Raw genomic sequence first — 26,651 nt, forward strand, 5'->3', positions numbered from 1 at the left:
GAGATTAGGCTATTGATTAGATTGCCTTTTTTTTTCCCCCTTTTTTTTTTTTTTTTTTTTTAATTTACTAAGATATTTGTAAACTGATGGGAGACCCATGTCCTATATGACTGTGATCTCTATCAGTTAACCAAGTTTCCTTTCCTTTGTTCTTGGGCAGTGCCTGAGGAATATCACACATATGGGGCGGGGAGAGGTGGGGGTGCAGGGGTGGATGCTAGCTTGTTTCACCCTCAGCCTGTCTTATGCTCCCTCATTATTAGTCTGTATGATTTCTCTGTCTCTTCTAACACTAAAAGTCTGCGCTTATAGTTCACATTCTTGATTCCTAATAATACAGAAAGGGGGTAGAAATAAACAGACAAGATCATAAGCCACTGGAATCATCTATCATACATAAAGTACAGCTCTAAGTATCTTTGCAGAAAACACCCTATATGTGTTTTCTTATTGTACCAGTTCCCTTTCATAAGTCCTCAAGATATATACATTCATGTTCATGCATGAGATGATCTATTATGGATGAGATTTTACCCATTATTTTTGACAACAAATAAATTTCCTACTGTGAACTTAACTTTCCTACTTACCAATTGGCTAAAAAACAAGCACAAGCATTTATACTTTGCCACGTTTTCTGTACCTGATGCCCCAAAGACCTTTTTTTTTTTTTTAATGTATTCCTTCTTCAACCCCAAATGTCTGTTGTCCTTGCGCTTCTCTTTTTCATCTGGAAAATCCTTTGCCCTTTTGTTTTTATGCCTAAATCTGTTGTCGTGTTGTTTCTCAGTAATCATATTGGTTGACCCATAATTCGTGAGTTTCTTTGAAGTACACTGTGCTAGAAATACTGAGATTATTTCTTTTCTTATTGAAATGGAATCAAAACAAAAGATTAAAAATGAACCCGACCAAACCACCTGATGCAATTTACACTTAAAAAGAATATTTGTCTCTAGAGAATAATAGCTGACAACTGTCATTAGCTTGTAAATACCCATTGTGACTTTACTACCGCCAGCAACTATTTTACATATTGTTAAACTTGAGGAACTTTGGCAATTGTTCTTTGGTTGCAAACCGAGAGATCTGACATTTACATTACAATCTAGTGTGTGGGAAAGCCGAAGACCTGGGAATACATTTCAAAAGCAGTATTAAAATGAAGGTTTGTCAGTTCTGAAATGTGCTATTTCGTGCAGAGTTTCTCAAAGCTTTCATATTTCACTCCTTTGAAAGGCCTCGTGATCTTTAGTGTAAAAAGTTAAAGTGACTGAGAAAGACCTTAATTTTCTCTGTTGACTTTATCTCAGTTATTTTAAAACAGTAACCCCTAAGCACTTACCTGTGAAACTGATGTTTAGTGAAATCTTCCATGCTTTTGTGTTTAAGATTCACATCTTTTATTTAAATTTAACTCTGTCTGCTTCTTGAAATCTGTGGCTGAATAGTTTTTCACTATAGGAAAAAAATGATGGAGGGGAGGGAAACAGGTAAACAAGTTAGTCACTGAATTTTATGATGCCATCATCTTTATGGCCTATAGAAGAAGAGAGATACTCATGTAAATGGCTCTGACTTTAAAGAAAGACTGGATTGCTAAGGATTCTTTTAGAAATGAGAAAGAAAATTTTCAAATATCTTTAGACATTAAAAACTTGAGATAGTACTTAATATGTACTAAGTTCATATTACTATTTTTGGCCTCTTCTTCCTTAGGAAATATAGATTACACTTTTGAAGAATTAAAGAAGTAGAGATTTTTGTCTTTTAAATTTTTATGTAAAAATTCAAATTATGTATCCACAAAGGATTAACTGCTATGGGGATTGCTGTCCTGGTGTCAACAACTAGAACAATGGACAAAATATGTAAAAGAATTGTTTTTAGATATTGAACAATAAGGACAAGACTGATCTCTGAGAGAAGAAAAACAAGTTGGATTGACCCTATATCACCTCAGCTCACAACATGAGGCTTTCTAAATTCTGAATGACAAGAGCAGGCTAGAATAACTTCCAATAACAATTACCAGAAACTGTAAAATGACTACTTCTTAGTGCTCATACAGGGCCAGAAATCATTTGACTTCCCTCCAGCCAGGGAAGAGACATCATTGAATACATGAACATTCATTGTAGACTCCCAGAAGAACATACCTTACAAGTAGGGCCAAATTGGCCATATAACAAAAGAATCTCTAGGTCCGTGCTAAGAACCTTTCTAAAAGACTTGAAAAGATCAATATAATATGCAAATAACTATACAACAGAATCCAGCACTCAGTAATGTAAAAGTCAACAATGTCTAACCTCATCAAAAATGACTAGGTAATGAAAAAGCAGGGGGAGAAAACAAGAAAAATTCGTCAACAGAAACAGATCTAGAAATGACAGAGATGGTGCAATTAACAGACAAGGATTTTAAAAGTTATTATAAATGTGATCATTATATTCAGGGAGGGAAAGGAAAGCAAGCATAATATGAGGAAGAATAGAAGATATAAAAGTAAACAGATGTAACTCCTAGAGATGAAAAAAATGTGAGATGCAAAGCAATATAGATGAAATTAACAGATTAGCCATTATAGAAGAAAGTATCAGTGACACTGAAGTGTGTAGCAGTTAAAACTATCCAAAATGAAGGAGGAAAAAAAAAAACCCTAAAATATATGAAGGGATCCTCAGTGCCCTGTGAGACTATATTGCATAGTCGAATATAGGTATAAGTATAGGAATCCCAGAAGGAGAAGGGTAAGAGCCAGAAAAAATATTTGAGTAATGGCGAAAAAGTTTCCAAATTTGATTAAAACTATGAGCTCACAGATGTGAGAAATTTAGCAGCTCCCAAGCAGAATACTTACAAAACCATAGAATGGAAAATTATAATCAAACTGTTGAAAACCAACGATAAAGAGAAAATATTAAGAGCAACCACTGGGCAAAAGACATTTTATGTACAGAGGAACAAAGATAATAGTATACATTAACTTATAGTATATGCAAAGCAGAAGACATAAGTTCTTTAGAGTGCTAAAAGGAAAAAGAAATCTGTCTACCTAGAATTTTTTACAAAGCAAAGTGTTCTTCAAAAATGAAGGCTGGGAGGCCTGCGTGGCTCAGTTGGTTGAGCGTCCGACTTCAGCTCAGGTCATGCTCTCATGGTTCGTGGGTTTAAGTCCCACATCAGGCTCTGTGCAGACAGCTCAGAGCCTGGAGCCTACTTCAGATTCTGTGTCTCCCTCTCTCCCTCTCTCTCTCTGCCCTTCCCCTGCTTGTGCTGTGTCTCAAAAATAAATAAACATTTCTTTTTAATGAAGGTAAAATAACTTTTTCAGAGCCCAGATGTCCATCAATGGATGAATGGATAAAGAAGATGTGGTGTATATGTATGTATGTATATGTGTATGTATATGTGTATGTGTGTATATGTATGTATATATACACATACATATACATATACATACATACACATCACATCTTCTGTATGTGTATGTATATATATATATTTCTGTATATGTGTGTATATCTATACACACACATACATACACACACATACACAATGGAATATTACTCAGCAATCAAAAAGATTGTATATATACATATGTATGTATATGTGTATGTATAATATGTATGTACATATACATACACATATACATACATGTACCACATCTTCTGTGTGTATATATGTATATATTTCTCTGTGTGTGTGTGTGTGTATATATGTGTATGTGTGTATATATATGTGTGTGTATACACACACACACACATACACACATACACAATGGAGTATTACTCGGCAATCAAAAAGAATGAAATCTTGCCGTTTGCAACTATGTGGATGGAACTGGAGGGTATTATGCTAAGTGGAATTAGAGGAAGAGAAAAATCATATGACTTCACTCATATGAGGACTTTAAGAGACAAAACAGATGAACATAAGGGAAGGGAAACAAAAATAATATAAAAACAGGGAGGGGGACAAAACATAAGAGACGCATAAGTATGGAGAACAAAGAGAGAGTTACCGGTGGGGTGTGGGAGGGGGGATGGGCTAAATGGGTAAGGGGCACTAAGGAATCTACTCCTGAAATCATTGTTGCACTATATGCTAACTAATTTGGATGTACATTTTTTTTTCAACGTTTATTTATTTTTGGGACAGAGAGAGACAGAGCACGAACGGGGGAGGGGCAGAGAGAGAGGGAGACACAGAATCGGAAACAGGCTCCAGGCTCTGAGCCATCAGCCCAGAGCCTGACGCGGGGCTCGAACTCACGGACCACGAGATCGTGACCTGGCCGAAGTCGGACGCTCAACCGACTGCGCCACCCAGGCGCTCCGGGATGTACATTTAAAAAAAATAAAAATAAAAAAGAATAATAATAAATCTACTGTGGATAATTGTCATTAATAAGACAATTTTATCAAAAATAATTGTATTTTCTAAAACAAAGTAGTGAGAAGGGCAGATTGGTTTCTATTTTTGCAAATCTTTTTTATGTTTGTTTTAATAGAAGTCAGGTAGATTCTTGTATCTGATTCTGCATTCAGTAGGTTATTTTGTTAGACGTATGTGTAGAAAATCTTATCAATTATTGACATGTAGTTGGAAAAGTTAGTACTGACCTTTTCAAGTAATTGTAGATATTTTTCTTTGATTTTAACCAAAATTGTACTAGTGATAGCTCCCTAAGGTTGATTGCTGTATAGAATCTGAAATCATACCAATAAACTTTGGTACTCTTTTACATTATAAAAAAAATTTTTTTAAATAAGCTTTTTCACACTTAACAAAGTTGGGAGAATATGTTGTCAATACATCTGCCCAGTAAGAAATGTTTAAGGAAGCTTTTCAGGCAAAAGGAAAATGATGCTAAATAGAAATTTAGATCTATACAAAATGAGGAACACCAGAGGGTAACTATAAGTGTAAATATGAAAAGTATTTCCTCATTTTAAGATTTCTTTGGGGGGGGATAGATACAAACAAAGAGGGAGGGAGGCAAAGCACAAGAGACTCTTAAATACAGAGAACAGGGGCGCCTGGGTGGCGCAGTCGGTTGAGCGTCCGACTTCAGCCAGGTCACGATCTCGCGGTCCGTGAGTTCGAGCCCCGCGTCGGGCTCTGGGCTGATGGCGGCTCGGAGCCTGGAGCCTGTTTCCGATTCTGTGTCTCCCTCTCTCTGCCCCTCCCCCGTTCATGCTCTGTCTCTCTCTGTCCCAAAAATAAATAAAAACTTAAAAAAAAAAAAATACAGAGAACAAACTAAGGGTGGATGGGCATGTGGAGGAGAGGGAAAATGGGTGATGGGCATTGAGGAGGGCACTTGTTGGGGTGAGCACTGGGTGTTATATGTAAGCCAATCTGACAATACATTATATTCATAAAAAATAAAAAGATTTCTTTAAAATGTAGTTAGTTGTTGAAGTAAAAATGATGTATGGTTTATAGCATGTAGTAATAAAATATATGAGGACAATAGCACACAGCAAAGGGAGTGGAAGTGTATTGGTCTTGAGATACTCTACACTGTACCTAAAGTGATGTATTACATAAAGGTCAACTGTAATAGGTTAAAGATGTATATTGTAAACCCATTAGCAAGATTCAGGAAGCCTAATAGTCCAAATCCAGGCTACTGCATATTTTTATAAATAAAGTTTATTGGAACACAGCCATGCTCATTTGTTTATCTACTTCCAGTGGCTGCTTCTGCCCCACAGTGCAGTCTGTAGTTGCAACAGAGATCTTTATGGTCCATAAAATCTAAAATATTTAATATCTAGCCTTTTACAGAAAAAGTTTGTCAACACCTACCGTAGGGAAACCCCTAGAAACATAAAAAGACATAGTCAATTAGTCAATAGTAGAGATTAAATGTGATCATAAAAATAGTTAACCTAGGGCACCTCGGTGGCTCAGTCGATTAAGCATCCGACTTTGGCTCAGGTCATGATCTCATGGTTCGTGAGTTTGAGCCCTGTGTCAGACTCTCTGCTGTCAGCACAAAGCCTGCTTCAGATCCTCTGTCCCCCTCTCCCTTCACCTACCCCATTCACACACTCTCTCTCTCCCTCTCTCTTTCTCTCTCTCACAAAAATAAACATTAAAAAATTAGTTTATCTAGGGGCACCTGTGTAGCTCTATCAATTGAGCATCCAACTCAATTTTGGCTCAAGTCATGATCCCAGCATCCTAGGATCGAGCCCTGAGTCCGTCTCCATGCTGAGCCAGGAGCCTGCTTGGGATTCTCTCTTTCTCTTCCCCTCTGCGCCTCTCCCCTGCTAGTGCTCTCTCTCTTTAAAATAAAGAATATATGTAAATATTTTTTACAAAAGGGTGCCTTATTAAAAAAAATAGTTAATCTAAAAGAGAGCAAGAATAAAGAAAAAGTAGAAGAAAGAACAGTTTGGGTCAATAAAGTAAGTAGCAAGACTTATACACAAGTATATTTATATACATTTATAACTTATTAAATGTAAATGATATACATGCTTTAATTAAAAGGCTGAGATTGTCAGATTAGACAAAACAGCAAGACCCAACTATATGCTGTCTGTAGAAAACCCACTTTAAATGTGAAGACACAGATAGGTTATAAGGATGAGAAAAGGTACAGAACAAAGACATATATCTCCACAAAGACTTGAAAGTGGCTACTTTACTCATAGTGGCCAAAGACTGGAAAGCAGTCCAAATGTCAATCAGCAGGAAAATGCATAAATTATGGTGTATCCATACAGTGAAATATTAGCAATAAAAATAAACTACCAATGCATGCAACAATGTGGGTTAATCTCAAAATCACTATACTGAGAGAAGTCAGATACAAAAGAGTCTGTACTATATGATTCCAGTAATATAAAACTCCAGAAAAACTAAATATAATCTGTAGTGACAAAAATTGAATCAGTGGTTGCCTAAGGATTTACTGGGATGGGGAATAGGGGAATTTGGGGAAGTAATGAAAATGCTCTTTATCTTGATTATTGTGCCAAAACTCATCAAATGTCCATTTAAAATAAAAGTATATTTTGGTATTTACAAACTCTGTTTCAGTCAGGGTTACTTTTAAAATTTAAGTACTGAAAGAATGTAGTGTGATGCTATTGTATATACTGTAAGCCTTATAAGTGGCTAGAATAGGCAAGGAAATAAGATGTAAATAATTACCACATTGCCAAGTGTGATGCATTTGGCATCTCCAGAATATTAACCTAAAAACATTTCCTCTCAACTCTTCAATATTGAGGGGTATGAATCCTTAGCAACATTATAGAATTAGCTTTAAAAAAAACTAATAAACATTATCAAGCAGTGTGCTAAGTGTTTTAAATGGTTTATTTTATTTATTCCTCACAACAATTCCATCAGTTAGGAATTAAATCCATGTTATACGTCAAGAAAGCAAGGCTCAGAGAAGTTACATAACATGCCCAAAGTTATAAAGCCAGGATTCCATCCCAGATTTGCCTCCAAAGCCTGTTTTTCTTCACAGGCTAGTGCTAACTTATCTTTAAATGCTTGGTTGCTTATGTAAAAAATTCTGTTTCAAAATTTATTTATTTATAAATTTCATTTGAAAATTATTTCAAAAGAGTTAGTCTGACCTTTGTTTTAGTGACTAAGACTCAGTAAATCAAGACTATTGATGAAAAAGATAAGGAAATGGGAATTCTTTCAGTTTTATAGCTTATGATAATGTTTCCCTTAATAACTTTTTGTTAGAAAATCCCAAATAGTTATGTTGAGGCTTCTAACTAGTCTCAGGACAATGTTTAAGAGAACATAAAAAGAATTGTTTTGTTTCTATCATAATATGTTCATAATATGTAAGAGAATACTTATCAAACACCTTGGATATAATAATTATACTATAAATATGAAGTGACTTTCCTTGAGTAAGAGTCTCACTTATTAGTGTATTTTCACATATTATTCTTCAGGGGTTCTTGAAAGCTGTGGCTCCTCAGAGCCACCTCCTAAAGGTTATGGAGTCTGGCCCAGCAATCTCTGGCTACTTAGTAAAATCTTCCTCAGTACAACTAGAGTTTATATTTACCAGTACCAAAATCTTTACCTCAAATTCCTGGGAAAGCCTCTCCCTGACCTACTTAGAAGATAATCCTTTGCATGCTTTCTTTTCTCTGAACAGTGAATTGTGTGATCTAAGTGATTGATCTTCCATAAGCCAGTTCCCAGAATAACCTCCAACTAAAGCTAAAGGGCATATTCTTAAACCTTTGAAAACATTTTAAACCATGTTAATAATAATAGACCCTATGTAAGAATAGTAATATTGTAGCTTTAACTTATAATGAAATCTAATTATCGTATGATTATGGATCTTTTTCATTTCAGATGTGACAGTGGTGTATCAAAATGGGTTACCTGTGATATCTGTGAGGCTACCATCCCGGCGTGAACGTTGCCAGTTCACACTCAAACCTATTTCAGACTCAGTCGGTGTGTTTTTACGACAACTTCAAGAAGAGGATCGGGGAATTGACAGAGTTGCAATCTACTCACCAGGTATAGTCACATTCATTATTAATTCTCACCCACCTGTCATTTCACCCAGAACGCTTCTATACTCTACACACACACACACACACACACACACACACACACACACACACACACACGTGTGTATGCACACACATATACCACTGCAAAAGAATCCCATACTCTTAACTTTAGGACACATTTTTTTGCTTAGCATATGTCAGGAGAGACTGATTTCTGTCTCAGTTCTCAGAATATAACTGTTCAGTTTTAGGAACTGAATATACACAAAAAGTCTCATTCAGAAGCACCTCACATACAATGCCATGGGCAAAGAGGAGCAGTCAATCACATTTTATGTTATTGAAACCTTTTATCATTACCTTAGGCATAAAATAAATTTTTCTAGTGGTTGAGCCCTCATCTCTGGAGATATGAAATAATAGGACTTCTTTTTAGATCTTGTTCCATCTTTCACATAGTTTGTAAAATAAAGACATACGTGATTGGAAAAGAATGTAAAATAAGGCACTAAAAAATTCCCATTTGACATGCATCTGTCCTATTTATTTAAGTGCCTTACATTTTTTCCCATTCTTTGAAAAATTTTAAACCTACATAAAGCTTAAAAGACTATATTGGAAGTACCCATTTACCCTTGGATTTACCAGCTGTCAACAACTTGCCACATTTCTATGCTGTAAGTAGTTTAAATATACTTAATTTTCATCTTATCTAATAATATAACTAGTAGACCAGTATGGTGTACTTTGCTAACATCTGTCCCTACCAAATTATTGGTGACGAATCAGTAATTATACTGAGAAGTACCATACATTAGAAAGCATTGTTTTTTGTTTTTTTTTTACTCCACCAACTTCCATCATGCATAGATATATGACATCCATGCCGCTCTCCCATGACCCAAGATTTCCAACTGACACTGATAGATCTATGTAATTATTTTACTTGTTGATAAAGTTTTGGCAGAAAAGTGTATTATTAAATCTTCATAGACTTGAGATCATGAAAGCAAAAAGCCTCAGATAATATAAGCTTTGTTTAGCATAGAATTTGGGGATGAGGCAAAAATGAACTAGAATTTAAAAGAGAAGATATAATTTTTAAAATTGATTTTGAGGATTGCCTTTTCCTGATCATTGTCAAACAATTAGGGATATATGACGAGTTTAAATTTTCACATTTAAATTTTTTTTACAGATGGTGTTCGAGTTGCTGCCTCAACAGGAATAGACCTCCTACTCCTTGATGACTTTAAGCTGGTCATTAATGACTTAACATATCATGTACGACCACCAAAGAGAGGTAAAAAGTAACCTTGATAAGATCAGAGAAATGTGGGAGGGCTTTTGGAAAGAACTTTATTCTTCCCTGGATGACCTTGAGAAGCAGACAGTATTCAAAGAACACTGAAAAGTCTTACATCCGGGTAGACTCTGTTTCAGTTGAAGAGCTCATTGAGTGTCTCATGCTTGAATACCTGGCTAGTACAGTGATGAAAACTTAGATTCTACCTAGACACCAGAATGCTTTATTATTGGATATAAATGCTTCACATAAATGAATGTTTCACATAAATGAATGTTCTGTGTAACTTAAGCTCCTTCCCTCCAAACAGGCTAAAAGTCATATTATTTTAATAACATCACAGGGGAATCTTTTCAAAAATAAATTATGGACTTCCCTGTCCTCTTAACATTTATAACAGGAATGAATTAATTAATCTTTTTTTTTTTTTTTTTTGGCTCAAGGTAAGCAGTGCGAAAGTCAATTATATTGTATTAAAAAAATCCCTAAGAACCTTTTTTTTTTTTTTTTTAATTTTTTTTTCAACGTTTTTATTTATTTTTGGGACAGAGAGAGACAGAGCATGAACGGGGGAGGGGCAGAGAGAGAGGGAGACACAGAATCGGAAACAGGCTCCAGGCTCTGAGCCATCAGCCCAGAGCCTGACGCGGGGCTCGAACTCACGGAGCGCGAGATCGTGACCTGGCTGAAGTCGGACGCTTAACCGACTGCGCCACCCAGGCGCCCCTCCTTAGGAACTTCTGACACGTATATGCTTCCATATAAAAAGTGTGATATACAGGGATGCCTGGGTGGCTTAGTCGGTTAAGTGTCTGACTTCAGCTCAGGTCATGATCTTATGGTTCGTGAGTTTGAGCCCCACGTCGGGCTGTTTTGACAGCTCAGAGTCTGGAGCCTGCTTCGGATTCTGTATCTCCCTCTCTCTCTGTTCCTGCCCGCCTCATGCTCTGCCTCTCTCTGTTTCTCAAAAATGAATAAATGTTAAAAAAATTATTTAAATAATCAAAAGTATGATATTTGCCTCAGGTGCAGATTTTAAGAGGGTGCCCCCCCCCAAAAAAACCCTCAGTAATCAAGATAAATAATACTTTAATGAACTATTTTAAAAAACAAAAGTTAATGCCAAAACCCCATAATGAACAAAATATCAAAAATTTAAATAAAGCAGTCAGTATTACTGATTTTTCTTTTTATCCCAGGCTCCCAATATGGCTTCTGCACAGTACTGATGCTAAATAGGCCTCTAAAATAGCATTTGATATGTGTCTTTTTCTCTCTCTGCCCTTGATCTTTATTATTACTTACTGATGTTGTTAATGTCCCTTCCATTACTACCACCCTCTCCACCAGCCTTCTAGGGCATCCCTTCTTTGTAATTCTGCTTTTGAGAATTGTGTCTAATGTAGAAAATATTCTCAGTGAAAGCCTAAACATTGAATGCCTCCAAAATCTGGTCCACATCTACTTTAAAAGTTTTCCTCTAGGGGCGCCTGGGTGGCTCAGTTGGTTAAGCGTCTGACTTCGGCTTAGGTTATGATCTCACGGCTTGTGACCTTGAGCCCCGTGTCGGGCTCTGTGCTGACAACTCAGAGCCTGGATCTTCTTCAGATTCTGTGTCTTTCTCTCTCTTTCTCTCTCTCTCTCTCTCTCTCTCTCTCTCTCTCTCTGTCTGCCCCTGCCCCGCTCACACTCTGTCTCTCTCTCTCAAAAATAAATAAACATTAAAAAAATTGTTTTAAAGTTTTCCTCTATCTCTCTTAACATGTTACCTACTTTTCCTCCACCCTCTAATCCTTTGCTGTTTCCTGAACTGTGCCTTGTTTTTTGCCATCTCAGTGTTTACTTTCTCTACGGTGCCTTTTTTCTTTCTTCCTAACCTCCTATTTCCCCATGTCAAAATCATCAGGGTCAGCTCTTCCATGAAGGCTTTAATGATCCTATTCTTAATGTTCTTTATTTCTCTAAATCCCAGCCAACCAGAAGTGACTAATCTGTTGTCTGAACTCTTCTTTATTAATGCTCAGACAGAAGGACTGTGATTTTGTATCCTCCATTGACTCAGATAGTCATACTATGTTGAGTGAAATAAGTGAATCAAGTTGGTAGCATTTTGTTTGTTCAGAAGCCAGATTATTTTCTGTGTGCAAGCTAGTTGAAATGGAACTAGTTTAGAAAAAGTACAGTAAATACAGCAAGAGTGGGAAAAGTTTCCTTTAAATAGTAAGACATTACTAAGCCAGTTATTACATTGGAATAATTGAACACATAGACCAGGGATTGTTAGCTATATATTAGCCAAGCTAATATGTTTTTCTTCTTTATTCCTTGATTTTTGGACTAGAAGTTCCCCTTAAGATAACAGAGGTACAGGCTTATTTTACTCAGTTTTTGTTGTTCTTTAAATTTGCTCTTTCTTTTCCAGCCTTATTAGCATAAAATTGACATACAGCATTGTAAGTTTAAGGAGTACAGTGTAATGAATTGATACACTTTAATGTTACAAAATGATTACCACAATAGGATTAGTTAGCACCTCCATCACCTCACATAATTACGTGTGTGTGTGTGTGTGTGTGCGTGCACGTGTGGTAACAACACTTAAGGTCTGCTTTCTCAGCAAATTTCAAGTATACAATATAATATTGTTAACTATAGTCACCATGCTATACAACAGATCCCCAAAATTTACTCATCTTACAATTGGAATTTTGGTACCCTTTGACTGATGTAGAATACTGTATGATCCAGCAATCCCACTTTTGGGTATATAACCAAAGGAAATGAAATCAGGATCTTAAAGAGGTATTTGCACTCCCGTGTTCACTGCAGCATTATTCACATTAGTGAAGATGTGGAAACAACCTGATTGTCCACAGATGAATGATTAAAAAGATGTGGTTTATACATATAATGGAATATTATTTAGCTCTGAAAAAGAAGGAAACAACTTGGATAGGTCTTGAGAGCATTATACTGAGGAGAATTTGGTGTATGTGAGAGCTCATTCTATTTAGATTTTCTATTTTGTATTAGTAAAAATTTTAAAGTTGACTAATATATCCTTATGTAAAGTATAATAAGCAGGAAAATAAGCTTCCATATATTATGTTGTCAAAAACTAGAGACTTTTAATCAATGACTAATTGTAACCATCTTGTCTAATGCTGTTTTTAAAGCAGAAATGAGGGGAGCCTGAGTGGCTTAGTTGGTTAAGCATCTGACTCTTGATCCCAGCTCAGGTCATGATCTCACATTCATGAGATCAAGCCCCATATCAGGCTCTGCACTGGCAGCAAAGAGCCTGCTTGGGATTCTCTCTCTTCTCTTCTCTCTCTGCCCCTCCCCTGCTCACATTCTCTCTCTCAATCTCTCTCTCTCTCTCTCTCTCTCTCTCTCTCTCTCTCTCTCTTTCTCTCTCAAAATAAATAAACTTAAAAAAAATAAAGCGGAAATGAATGTTACAGTGTTTTAGATCAGGCTATTCCCAAGTTGAATAAGGGAAAGTAAAGGTAGAAACGGAAAGGGGAAGAAATTATAGTTGATTCTCTGGGAATCAATTCAGCAGTCTGCCCAGCTTCCTTAGATGTCAGTTAGAAAATGAAGTTTGCAAGGGTCAAAAGTCTATGATTCATGGAATAATTGTAAATTGAAGTGAAATTCCGTAAGCTCAGTAGCGGCACTGGTTTAGAATTTTAAAAGATCTTTTCAACATTTAAAATATTTTCATACATCAAAGCTCTCTCACCACTGTTCTTAGCCAATGAGAGATTTTGCCATTAGATACCATTTCACACAGAAGCTTGAATAATACTGTTTTAAGTCCATAAACTCTTTTCCTCAAACTTTTGAAACATAGTAAAAATCAAAAACACAATAAGCAAGTGTTGGCAGGTTGTAGAGAAAAAGGAGCCCTCTTGCACTGTTGGTGGAAATGCAAACTGGAGCAGCCACTATGGAAAACAGTATAGAAGTTCCTCAGAATGTTTAAAATAGAAGTACTCTATGATCCAGTAATTGAGCTACTGGGTGTTTACCCAAAAAATACAAAAGCACTAATTCAAAGGGATATATGCACCCATATGTTTATAGCAGCATTTTATACAATGGCCAAACTATGGAAGCAGCCCAAGTGTCCATCGATAGATGAATGGATAAAAAAGATGTATATATGTATGTATGCATATGTGTGTGTGTATATATATACACGCACACATGCACTAGAATATTATTCAGCCATAAAAAAAAGAATGAAATCTTGTCGTTTGCAATGATGCAGATGGAGCTAGAGAGTATTGCTAAGTGAAATAAGTCAGAGAAAGACACATACCATATGATATCACTTATATGTGGAATTTAAGAAATAAGACAAAAAAAGAGAGACAAACCAGGAAAAAGACTCTTAACTATGGAGGACAAATTGATGGTTACCAGAGGGAGAGGTGGAGGGATGGGTTAAATAGATGATGGAGGTTAAGGAGGACACTTGTGATGAGGACCGAGTGACATATGGAATTGTCGAATCACTATATTGTACACCTGAAACAAATATAATACTATACGTTAACTATATTAGAGTTAAAATTTTTAAAAAGATCTTAAGAAAACATCGTAAAGAAAGTCATTTTTTTCTTTTGATGATATATAAAATAGGTTTTAATTTTGTTTCTGCCATATAATCTTCTCTCCCTGTCTGAGGAAGATATTGCTGGCATGTAAGTCACCACTAGTTTTCAGCTACATCAAGTAGGAGAGCAGTTTGAATTTCTGTATTCGAGAAGGTTGGCAGTCATCCACATGAGACAATCCTCTTCCCCATGTTGGAACCCTTTTTATTAAAAAGGCTAAACAGAAAAGAAATTGCAAGTACTAGGGCTTAGGTGTCAGACGATGAGGAGCACTAGGATTTTATAAACACAGGGAGCAGATGGAACAGATCTAATAAAAGTTAAAAGAAGGAATGAAGGAAAACTTTTCCAGGACAGTTTTTTAAGTGTTAAAACAATTTTTTCTACTCACCCCTCACCCCTGTAACTTTCACATTCCTCTCCTATTTTTCTTTTCCCTGTTGACGGATAGCACTTTAGAACTAAAAATGCTGTATGAATGCTGTGTATCAGTAAACCTGAACTTCACACACTTCCATCAGGCAGTGAGGATAGGGGGCTTATTGGTAGAGGATCTAATAAAGACCCACTTAATGTGTATGTGGGGTCGACAGTCTGTAAGTATTACGGATACTTAAGTGTTGAACCTAACCCCAAATGAGAAAGGGAAGAGGCAGAAAAAAGCTGAGACGGAACCAAGGGGGCAGGTCATGGCAGTAAGGCTCACTGCAGGCTCCATTGAATTCTCTTGGTTAGCATAGCTGTGTATGGCTGGATCGCCCTCTGTCCGCTGCAGGATGAGAAAAGGAACTGTTTTAGCAATTAAATGATTTTAAAACCTAATCTAAATCTGGATGGAGGGAGGAATATGGAAAGGGAGCACAAAAGGCCTTTTATCTCAGTCCATGTTGAAGTAGTAATTAACTACCTTCCACTTAATACTGGGAAGGCAGAGAATATAATCTAAATCACTGGTTGTTGAACGTTGTGCTAAGGAGAATCATTTTGATTGGCACCACTAAGCCCTTTTCCCCATTGATCCTTCCAAAGGATATTGGAAACCTTGCTTCTCTCTTAATGATGTAAATAATTTGAGGGAAATGGTTGAGCAGGCAAACCAAATACAAACAATACCTGACCAGAGACTAAAATAGCCAAAGTCCTTCTTAAACCATTCTAGTAGCTAAAAAGACTTTTAATCCTCAGTAATTTGCACATCTCCTTGCCTTTCTGTACCTTAATTTCCTGGCACTGATGACATGTGCAGAAACATTAATAAACACCTCATTGCATTTTTAGTGAAGGATACACACATCATCCAAAAGTGGTATTGTTTAGCCATTAGCAGATTTATCTGCTCTCTTCTTATAATTTCATCTCCAAATATGTGGGCAAAGTTTTCAGGGTCAAAGGTTTGGGATTGATGTTTTCCTCCACCATGATAATACCTTGGAACCATATTCTTCCCGACAAGAAAATCTAACAAAGCCAAATCTCTTGAGTTTATTGGGGCTTTAGTGATGCCTGATCAGAGTTGGTACACACACACACACACGCACACACACACACGCAGGAATATTAGCCATAAAAAATGAAATCTTGCCATTTTTAACCACATGTATGGAGCTAGAGAATATGATGTTAAGTGAAATAAGTCAGAGAAAGACAAATACTATATGATATCACTCATATATGGAATTTAAGAAACAAAACAAATGAGCAAAGGAGGGAAAAAAGTGAGAAAAGAGAGGGAGGCAAACCATGAAGCAGACGGTTAGAAGACAAACTGATGGTTAGCAGAAGGGAGGGGGTGTGGGGGGATGGGTTAAACAGGTGATGGAGATTAAGGAGTGCACTTGTGATGAGCAGGGAGTAATGTGTGGAATTGTTGAGTCACTATATTGTACTCTTGAAACTAATATTATACTGTATGTTAACTAACTGGAATTTAAATAAAAACTTCAATGGAAAAAAAGCAAGAGTGAAAATGGGAGCTTGGAAGATCAGAGAAAAGTCACTAATTTTAAAGTGATGGCACAGGGAGATTAATCAAAGCTTGCCAAGGAACCTGAAAATTCAAATGCGTCTAACTATTAGGATGGGCTGCAAAGGAGAACCGATAGAGAAATCACAAGACAGTGCTGGCAGATACATACATTATCTGTGATCATGTAAATGTTCCATTTCTGCACTGTCCAGGATGGTAGCCATTAGTCACAGGTGGTTATTGAACCCTTGAAATGTGGCTAGTGTGACTGAAGAACTGAATTTTAAATTTTATTTTATTTTAATTAAATTTAAATAGCTATATGTGACTCATGGTTACTCTTTTGGACAGCAGAGCTCTAGAAGGCTGCATCTGGTTGTGGGCCTGGATGTGCCATTCATCAACAGAGGTGGCAGTTGAGAAAAAAGAGCTAGATGCAGAGAATGGGAAAACAAGCACAAGCTAGCATCTCTAGGCACCTGCGTCTGTCTCTCACTACTACCCACTACAGCCTTCAGAGCATAATGGCTTCTGCCTCACTTCCGCCTTCCAAAATCTTACTTGAATTTCTCATTTGGTTAATGCTAACTCTGAACCATACATACAGGGATGGGTATTTTCGAAAACATAATTCCAGTTTAGCTAGATTGGCAAGGTATAAAACCACCAAACTGCTTTTCTCATCCAATGGTGTTTTCTGAAAATCTTACTATACCAGTACATAAAAAATTCCTCATTCTTTTTCACATTGTATTGTACTTGTATTGCATTGTATGAATGTATATCATCATTTACTTAACTGCTTATTTTATAACTTATGGATGGACTTTTATGTAGTTTTCATCTTTTGCTGTAGTATATATTATAGCATCAAATAATCCTGAATGTGTCACTTAGGAGGTCTCTGAGTGTATATATAAGAAAAATACTTGGAAGTGGAAGACTATGTCAAAGAATATGTGGATCAGAAAGTTAGATTTTGAAGAAGAAAAAGAAATATTTAGAGTAATGAAAGACAATCAAAAGAGAAATATTTTTATAACCTTGAAATGAGAAAAAGCTTTCTGACTATAACATAAAACCCAGAAGCCATAAAAGAAAAGACTGATACAAAAAATAAATTTTCTGCACAGCAGAGGCCATAATAGAAATATTAATTTTTAAACTAACAGGTTTTCAATGAATGATATTCTACGTTTATTTATTTTTGGGACAGAGAGAGACAGAGCATGAACGGGGGAGGGGCAGAGAGAGAGGGAGACACAGAATCGGAAACAGGCTCCAGGCTCTGAGCCATCAGCCCAGAGCCCGACGCGGGGCTCGAACTCCCGGACCGCGAGATCGTGACCTGGCTGAAGTCGGACGCTTAACCGACTGCGCCACCCAGGCGCCCCTCAATGAATGATATTCTAATAGAGACTTGGTTTTTTGTAAAACAATTTCCAAGCCTGATTTCCAATTTTATGGATTTTCAGGTTATGATTGTCGCTATATGTTTGATCGTTAACATATCCATGCTCCATTAGGAAAAGGAAGAGAAGAGATTCTGTTTAGTTTTGCTTACTTGCGTCCTTTCCTTTTTTCTTCCTCCCCTCCCTTCTTCCCTTCCTCCCTCCCTCCCTTCCTTCCTTGGACTTCTAAGCAAACACATTACTGTTGTAGATTCGGGGTCTGGAGTTCTCTCTTGTCCAGGAAGAGAGCAGACGCAGAATTAAAATGTGAAAGAGGCTAATGTCCAGGAAGAGACAAGAGCCCCGAATAAAGGTCCTTGCTCCATTTTTATTAGGATCAGAAAGCTTACAAGCATGATGGATATGCACAAAGAGACAATGAAACTGTGAACATTAACTCCTGTGTGTGAGAGAAAGAGGGTTTTGAAGATATGCAGTGTTAGGGGTTTGGGTCAATACAAAACAAAATCCCAGCACCAGGCAGACGGTTGTTTAGGCAGGCATAAAGTGCAGCCTGTCTATCTTAGCTTGCCTAGGGGATAAGACAGGTAGAGCTTACTACCTCGGGGTCAACAAGGCACCTTTCTTTTGTTAATTAGCTCCATTATCTCCGCTCTGGGCAAAAACTTCACCCTGCTGCTGTCTGTAGCCTATTTACCTCTTTACCCATTCTGGTCCTTCCCTCCTGTGAAAGCAGCTTTCTGCTATCCTACTAAGTTGCCCGAGGGGGGTGGGGGAGGGGGGCTTCCACCCTGATTACCTAGCTTTGATTACCTGATTACCTGATTTTGGATGCTTTCATCCTAAGCCTTGTTAACCCATCATTGCAAGCTCAGGGAATTCCTAAACTTATTCCCCACATAATACTTAAAGTATTGAAAGTTAAAATGGGAAAAGAAAGGCGTTAAATAGGAAAGCCAATGGACTACCCTTCAGATCTTTGTCCACTCCCGACTAGTTCTGCAATTTCATATATATTATTATTAGACCTCATTAAGGAGAACAGCCACCTCACATTTTATTTTTTTTCCCTCTGTAGTGACTAGATCAGTAACTTACACAAAAACATTTGTTAATCTTATCTTTGGGGTTCAGGTTCCTCATTTATAAATTTTGGGCACCAAGTTTACTCCTGTTATTGTGAGAATAATATGAGATATAATATATGTGAAAAGATTTCAATAACCATAGATAATTGATCACTACTTAAAGAATTGTCTTTTGAAAGGGGACCACACTTTCAGGAGAAATATTATTATATGGTGGAAACATTATAACTCAGTTCCAGTTATGGAGTCAGGAGACATCCTACCACTTCACTGTGATATTCCAAACAAGTTACTGCCTTCTAGAGTGCAGCTTCCTCTTCTGGTAACTTTGGAAAGTATAAAGCCACATGCAAACATGAGCTACAATTTCAATGCAAAGAAAACCTTGTTGACATAGATGACTTTCTAGAACTCAAAATGCTCTTGCTTTTGTCTGTTCCCGTTAATTCAGCATGCATTTACCGAAGTTGCAAGAAACTGTGCTAGGTACTATATCCCATTTTACTGTATCAGCTTTTCTGTAATCCAACTTGCTGTCCTTATTTGAATTTTTCATTGATTGAATTTTTTGATAACTGTACTCACAGACATCCTTGAAAAAAGTTTAAATACACAGCTAATTTTGACTGTGGTTTATTTTGAATTAGAAGAGGGCTGACCTTATGGCTATACCTAACAAAATGTCACATTTAAGACTAATAAGATTTATTTAATATTTTAATTTTTGTTTTACGTTTGTTTATTTATTTATTTTGAGAGAGAGTGCACGGACAAACGGGAGAGACAGAGAGAGAGGGAGAGAGAGAATCCCAAGCAGGCTCTGCCCTGTCAGCACAGAGCCCAACATGGGGCTCAATTTCACAAACCAGGAGATCATGACCTGAGCTGAAGTCAAGAGTTGGGTACTTAACTGACTGAGCCACCCAGGCTCCCCAAGGCTAATAAGATTTTAAAACAAAAGTTTTATTTCTTGTGTCTTTTTTTTTTTATTCTTTGACAGCTGAGATAGCTTATTTTTTTATTATATTCTCAAAACATAATTTTTAGATTTCTAGAAACACATGCTATTCATAGAAGAGGATATTGAATCAAAGAATTCAATCTTTTACACTTTCAATCATTCTCTTAACCTTCATGCCCTCTAAAACATGATATTGAAGTCCAAACTGCTATTCTGTGTCTTTTCCCAACAGGAATAAATAAAGTTGGTGTGCGGGGAAGGTGTATGGAGGCTAATCTTTTTAGGATAATTGTATTTTTATTTATACATTTGTATTTGCAAATTTGAAATACTGTGTATTTTTTCCTCAGGTGTTAAACAGGAAGAAAATCACCAATTGAAATGGCAAGACCACAGATAAATTCTAGATAAGCATTTTAATGAGCATAATAGTGAGATTGATTCTGAACCTCTCTACTAGTTTTTAATATACTGCCTTAAATTTTTTATGTAATGAAGATTATGATTATTTATAGCCTTATTTGTAGCATTTTGACTTCCAAGAATATAATGGTAGATGTTGGCTTCAAAATTTTCAAGTTGCCCAAATATGAACTTACTTTCTAGGATTGGTAGTTTCCTCTGTTTTAAAAAGGGGGCTCAGTTGGACGTCCAACTTCAGTTCAGGTCATGACCTCTCAGTACATGGGCTCAAGCCCCACATTGGGCTCTCTGCGGACAGCTTGGGGCCTGGAGCCTGCTCTGTATTCTGTGTCTCCCTCTCTATCTGTTCCTCCCCTGCTCACACTCTGTTTCTTTCAAAAATAAATAAACATTGAAAAAAAAAATTTTTTTTTAAAGGAACTATCACTTCCTTTCAATTGAACACTGAAAGAAACCGATGGTGGGATCCCTGTAGTGGATGACTCTGTCTTGTTCTTATCATTGTCTGATAGCCCTAGGAATAGCAACTCTCCAGCTAAGGCATACGTTTAAAACAATGTAACCCCTCTTTTTCAGACCTCTTAAGCCACGAAAATGCAGCAACACTGAACGATGTAAAGACACTCGTCCAGCAGCTGTACACCACACTGTGCATCGAGCAGCACCAGTTAAACAAGGAAAGGGAGCTTATTGAAAGATTAGAGGATCTCAAACAGCAACTGGCTCCCCTGGAAAAGGTGCCAATTCAAATCTCAGACCTTCCTCTTCACCAGTAATTTTTCAAGAGTATATATGTCTGCTTTTTTTCCATCTGTCTCTTTTGGTAATTGAGCTATGTCATTCAAACTAGTCCTTTAGTTTTGGGGACTGAACCATAAAAAAATTCCAGTCAAAGCTAAGAAAAGACTTAACAAGGAATTAGAGGACTTAGAACTTTGAAGTCTAAATTTCTGCCCTTAACCAGATTTACCGCCTTTGCAACAAAAGATGAAATAATTGCTGATTGGAAAAAGTCCCGAGTGTAATGGATAATGGTTTTAGCCAAGTTAAGAATTAATATTATATGGATTATTATGCAGCTGTTAAAAATGATTATATAGATCTAATATGCAATAGAAGAATATTCATAATTTTATGAAAAGTACATTATAAAATACTGTGCATATTAGTACATACTGTGATCAGTTTTTAAATGTGTTGTGCATATAACTGTGCACATTTATGTGTATGTATAAGTATACACACAGAAAAAAGTCAGAAGGAACATAATCCAAAATGCTAATGGAATAGTAGGATTATGATTGATTTACTTCTTTACATTTTTCCAGATGTTTATAGTAAACATATGTCGTTCTTATTTTTAATGATGACGCAAATACTTTCAGAGATTAAGAAAGGAAACAAAATACTCAATATTGTGCATTTTCTGATTTCTTTAAAAATAACCAGTATCTCAAGGTTATCCTCAGTAAATTTAAGACCATTAGGAATGTGATCAATTAAACTTGAACTGTTGTGAAGGAGGATGAGTTTTAAATTTGGTCTTTTCAAAATGTAAAGTATTTTTTAATGTATTGGCGTAACAAAATAAATTATCATCCTTGTTGAATATTTACTATGTGCTGGAAATTGTGCCAAGTATTTTACCTGTATTCTGTTATTTAGTCCTCAGAAGAACTCTATGACACTGACAATGATTTGCATATTAGGGCCTGAGTGCAGTTGCTCTGAATCCAGAGTTCATGCTCTGACTCACTGTGCTATTCTGTGCCCTGACAGGCCCCTTGCATAAGGAACAAGAATAGATTAAATCTTGTATACCACAGTAAGAGAACACTGGCATGTTTTCATATCCCTCCTGCAAAGAAGATAATTGTGTAGTTGGATGAAGAGTTGTAGACACTTACTTATTCACTCCCATAGTTTCACCATATTTTCATCTACTTCTAGGGTGCAACACAAAACACAAATGTCCTAAGAAAAGTGTTACTCCTACAAAATATTTTCTCCAGTAGAAACTACAGATACTATTTAGGAAGACAAACTACATTTGTTAGAATTGAGGCCAACATGTCTTGATTATGATACCTATTTCTTTAATGAACGTAGAACAGTTTAAATTTAAAATGCCTTATGCCTTATCGTTGACTGATCATGTGTGCCCCATAGGTACGAATTGAGATTAGCAGAAAAGCTGAGAAGAGGACCACTTTGGTGCTATGGGGTGGACTTGCCTACATGGCCACACAGTTTGGCATTTTGGCCCGGCTTACCTGGTGGGAATATTCCTGGGACATCATGGAGCCAGTCACCTACTTTATCACTTATGGAAGTGCCATGGCAATGTATGCATATTTTGTAATGACACGTCAGGTAAGAATTCCTCTTCGAGTAACTTCTTATGAGATGAATGAAGTTTTATGATGAATGAAGTTTTGGTTGTCAAATTAGTTTTCTTTTCTCTTGTGTTCTCGTGTTCTAAGGCCAATTCCCTTTAAGTACCCATTTATCCTACACACAACACACACACACACACACACACACACACACACACACACACACACGAGTATGTGAACCTGCATGCCAATTGTGTGTTAGGCATGATGCTGAACATAAATCATCATAAATAGCCATAAATCATCTCTGGAAGGAGAAGGCAAGAAAAAGCTATAAGAGATGTAAAGAAAGAAACAAAGAAAGATGGAAAGAAAGAAAATTGACATTATTCAAAGATTTTGTACATTAAAAAAATAGAAAAACATGTACATATAATTGGTTAGAATCCATGTCAATTTAATGAGGTAACTGAATACAAGGTTAGTATACATAAATCAACTGCATATTTATATGCCAGTAACAATTATAAAATTAAACTTTAAAAGATGTAACTTAAAATGGCTTTTAAAAATATCTAGAAGTACAACATCATAAAGGCCATATACAAAAGACCCACAGCTAATACCTTCCTCAGTGGAGAAAAACTGAGAGCTTTCCCCCTAAGGTCAGGAACAAGACAAGGATGTCTATTCTCACCACTGTTATTTAACATAGTACTGGAAGTCCTAGCCTTAGCAATCAGACAACACAAAGAAATAAAAAGCATCCAAATTAGCATGAAAGAGTCAGACTTTCACTATTTGCAGATGACATTATATTCTATGTAGAAAACCTGAAAGACTCCACCAAAAACTTGGTAGAATTGATACATGAATTCAGATAGTCACAGGATACAAAATCAATGTACAGAAATCTGTTGCATTTCTGTATACCAATAATGAAGTAGCAGAAAGACAAATCAAGGAATCGATCCCATTTACAATTGCACCAAAAACCATAAGATACACCCTAGAAATAAGCCTAACCAAGAGGTGAAAGATCCGTACTCTGAAAACTATAGCACACTTATAAACGAAATTGAAGAGGACACAAAGAAATGGAAAAACATTCCACACTCATGGATTGGAAAAACATATATTATTAAGATGTCTATACTACCCAGAGCAATCTACACATTTAATGCAATTGCTATTAAAATAACACCAGCAATTTTTCACAGAGCTAGAACAAACAATCCTAAAATTTATATGGAACCACAAAAGACTCTGAATAGCCAAAGCAGTCTTGAAAAAGAAAAGAAAAGCTGGAGGCATTACCATTCAGGTCTTCAAGTTATATTACAAAGCTGTAGTGATCAAGACAATATGGTACTGGCACAAAACCAGGCACATAGATAAATGGAACAAAATATAAAACCCAGCAATGGACCCATAACTATATGGTCAACTAATCTTCAACAAAGCAGGAAAGAATATCCAGTGGAAAAAAGATAGTCTCTGCAATAAATGGTGTTGGGAAACCTGGACAGCAACATGCAGAATAATGAAACTGGGCCACTTTCTTACACTATACACAAAAGTAAATTCAAAATGTATGAAAGGCCTAGTGTGAGACAGGAAACCACCAAAATCTTAGAGGAGAACACAGGCAGTAACCATGGCAATTCTTACTAGATATGTCTCCTGAGTCAAGGGAAACAAAAGCAAAAATAAACTATTGGGACTTCATCAAGATAAAAAGCTTCTGCACTGCAAAGGAAACAATCAACAAAACTAAAATACAGTCTTTGGAATGGGAGAAGATATTGCCAAATGAAAGGGTTAATCTATAAAGAACTTATCAAATTCAGCACCCAAAGAACAAATAATCCAGTGAGGAAACAGCCAGAAGACATGAATAGACAGTTCCAAAGAAGACATCCGGATGGCTAACAGACCCGTGAAAACAATGCTCAACATCACTCATCATCAGAGAAATACAAATCAAAACTATAATGAAATATCACCTCACACCTGTGAAAATGACTAAAATTAACAACACAGGAAACAACAGGTGTTGGTGAGGATGCAGAGAAAGGGGAACGAACCCCTCTTACACTGTTGGTGGGAATGCAAAGTGGTGCAGCCACTCTGGAAAACAGTATGGAGGTTCCTCAAAAAAGTTAAAAATAGAACTAACCTATGGTCCAGCAATTGCACCACTATGTATTTACCCAAAGGATACAAAAATACTGATCTGAAGGGATGCATGCACCCCAATGTTTATAGCAGCACTATCAACAATAGCCAAATTATGGAAAGAGTGCAAATACCCATCAATTAATGAATGGATAAAGAAGATAAAGTGTGTGTTTGTGTGTGTGTGTGTGTGTGTATACACACATATGTATGTGTGTATGTACACGTGTATATGTATACATGTACACATATGTACACATATGTATGTATACACATACATACACACATAATCTACACACAACAGAATATTTCTCAGCTATCAAAAAGAATGAAATCTTGCCATTTGCTATGATGTGGATGGAGCTAGGTGTATTATGCTAAGCAAAATAAGTCAATCAGAGAAAGACAAATACCACATGATTTCATTCATATGTGGAATTTAAGAAATGAAACAGATGAACATGGGGGGAAAAAGAGACAAACCAAGATACAGACTCTTAACTATAGAGAGCAAACTGAGGTTGCTAGAGGGGAGGTAAGTGGGGAGATGGGTTAAATGTATGATAGGTATTAAGGAGGGCACTTCTGATGAGCACTGGGTGTTATATGTAAGTAATGAATTCTCCTGAAACCATTATTACACTGCATGTTAACTAACTGGAATTTAAATTAAAACTTGAAAGTACAAAAAAAAGGGGGCCAAAATTATAATCTGTGCAGATTCAGCATATACCCAAAACCATGTTGTCAAGCATTTGTTTCTTTAATCAGGAGAGTAACAAAAATGCATTTGGAAATGTGTACCATTCTGTCTTTTATAATAACATTACTGGAAAGTAGCAGTTTTGCATTTGGGAAAATGTCTTTTCCTTCATTTTTATGTCTATCATTCCTTAAGACTAAGGGTAAGCATTATATTAATTCCCTTTAAGTATGCCCACTGGAAAATATACACATACACATATATATATATATGTATATGTGTGTGTGTGTGTGTGTATACATATATACCTGTAAATCATGCAAAACATGTGTAAGACCTCTATGCAGAAAAACTTAAATGTAAAGGAAACTTAGTAAGTGAAATAAACATGTTCATGGACTAGAAAAGTAAATATTAAAAAATGTCAATTGTATCCAAATTGATTGATGTGATTCAGTGCAATCCCAGTCAAAATCCCAACAGTTTTGGGGATGGGAGAAGAGATTTAAATAAGCTGCTTCTAGAATTTCTATAAAAATGTAAAAGGGTAAGAAAAGCCAGTAAATTCTTAAAGAAAAACTAGGTAAGAGGACTTGCCATACTGGATATGGAAGACTATAGCTTTATTTATCATACTATAGTAATTCAGACAGTGGCACAAGGATAGGCAAATAGTCCAATGGAATGGATGAGAGAATGTAAAAATAGACCTGGTATAAATGAACTTGATTTTAAAAAGAGCACTGCAAAGAAAGGAGAGTCTTCTTTCTATAAATATCTACATTAAAAAATGAAATGACTTTATACATCTTTAATTAACAAAAATTAATTCCAGATGGATCATCAATCCAAATATGAAAGGTAACACAATAAAGCTTCTGGAAGATAATATAGGAGAATATGTTAATTACTGTGGAATAGGGAGCGACTTCTTACCCAGAATGAAAAGTACTAACTATAAAGAATAAGATTGATAAATCCCACTATATTGAAATTAAGAACTTCTGTTTACTAAAGAACACCATTAAAAGGGCAAACAGGCTGGGAGGAGATATTTGTAGTACATATATCCAACAAAGGATCCATAACCAGAATATATAAACATATCTTACTAGTCAGTAA

General features: G+C 36.3%; 1 protein-coding gene across 4 annotated transcripts in view; it reads left to right on the plus strand.

Annotated features, from left to right (window-relative positions):
* Positions 1–26,651, plus strand: part of MCU (mitochondrial calcium uniporter) — a 211,017-nt gene that overhangs the window by 178,801 nt on the left and 5,565 nt on the right. For all 4 annotated transcript variants that reach the window (XM_040485341.1, XM_040485340.1, XM_040485342.1 and 1 more), the window contains 4 exons: positions 8,365–8,535; positions 9,730–9,834; positions 20,889–21,049; positions 22,482–22,685. In XM_040485341.1, coding sequence (XP_040341275.1) covers positions 8,365–8,535; positions 9,730–9,834; positions 20,889–21,049; positions 22,482–22,685 — 641 coding nt within the window. The remainder of the gene's footprint in view (positions 1–8,364; positions 8,536–9,729; positions 9,835–20,888; positions 21,050–22,481; positions 22,686–26,651) is intronic.

This window comes from Herpailurus yagouaroundi, unplaced genomic scaffold (genome assembly GCF_014898765.1).
Source record: "Herpailurus yagouaroundi ecotype Mexico unplaced genomic scaffold, PumYag 163, whole genome shotgun sequence".
Classification (NCBI taxonomy): domain Eukaryota; kingdom Metazoa; phylum Chordata; class Mammalia; order Carnivora; family Felidae; genus Herpailurus; species Herpailurus yagouaroundi.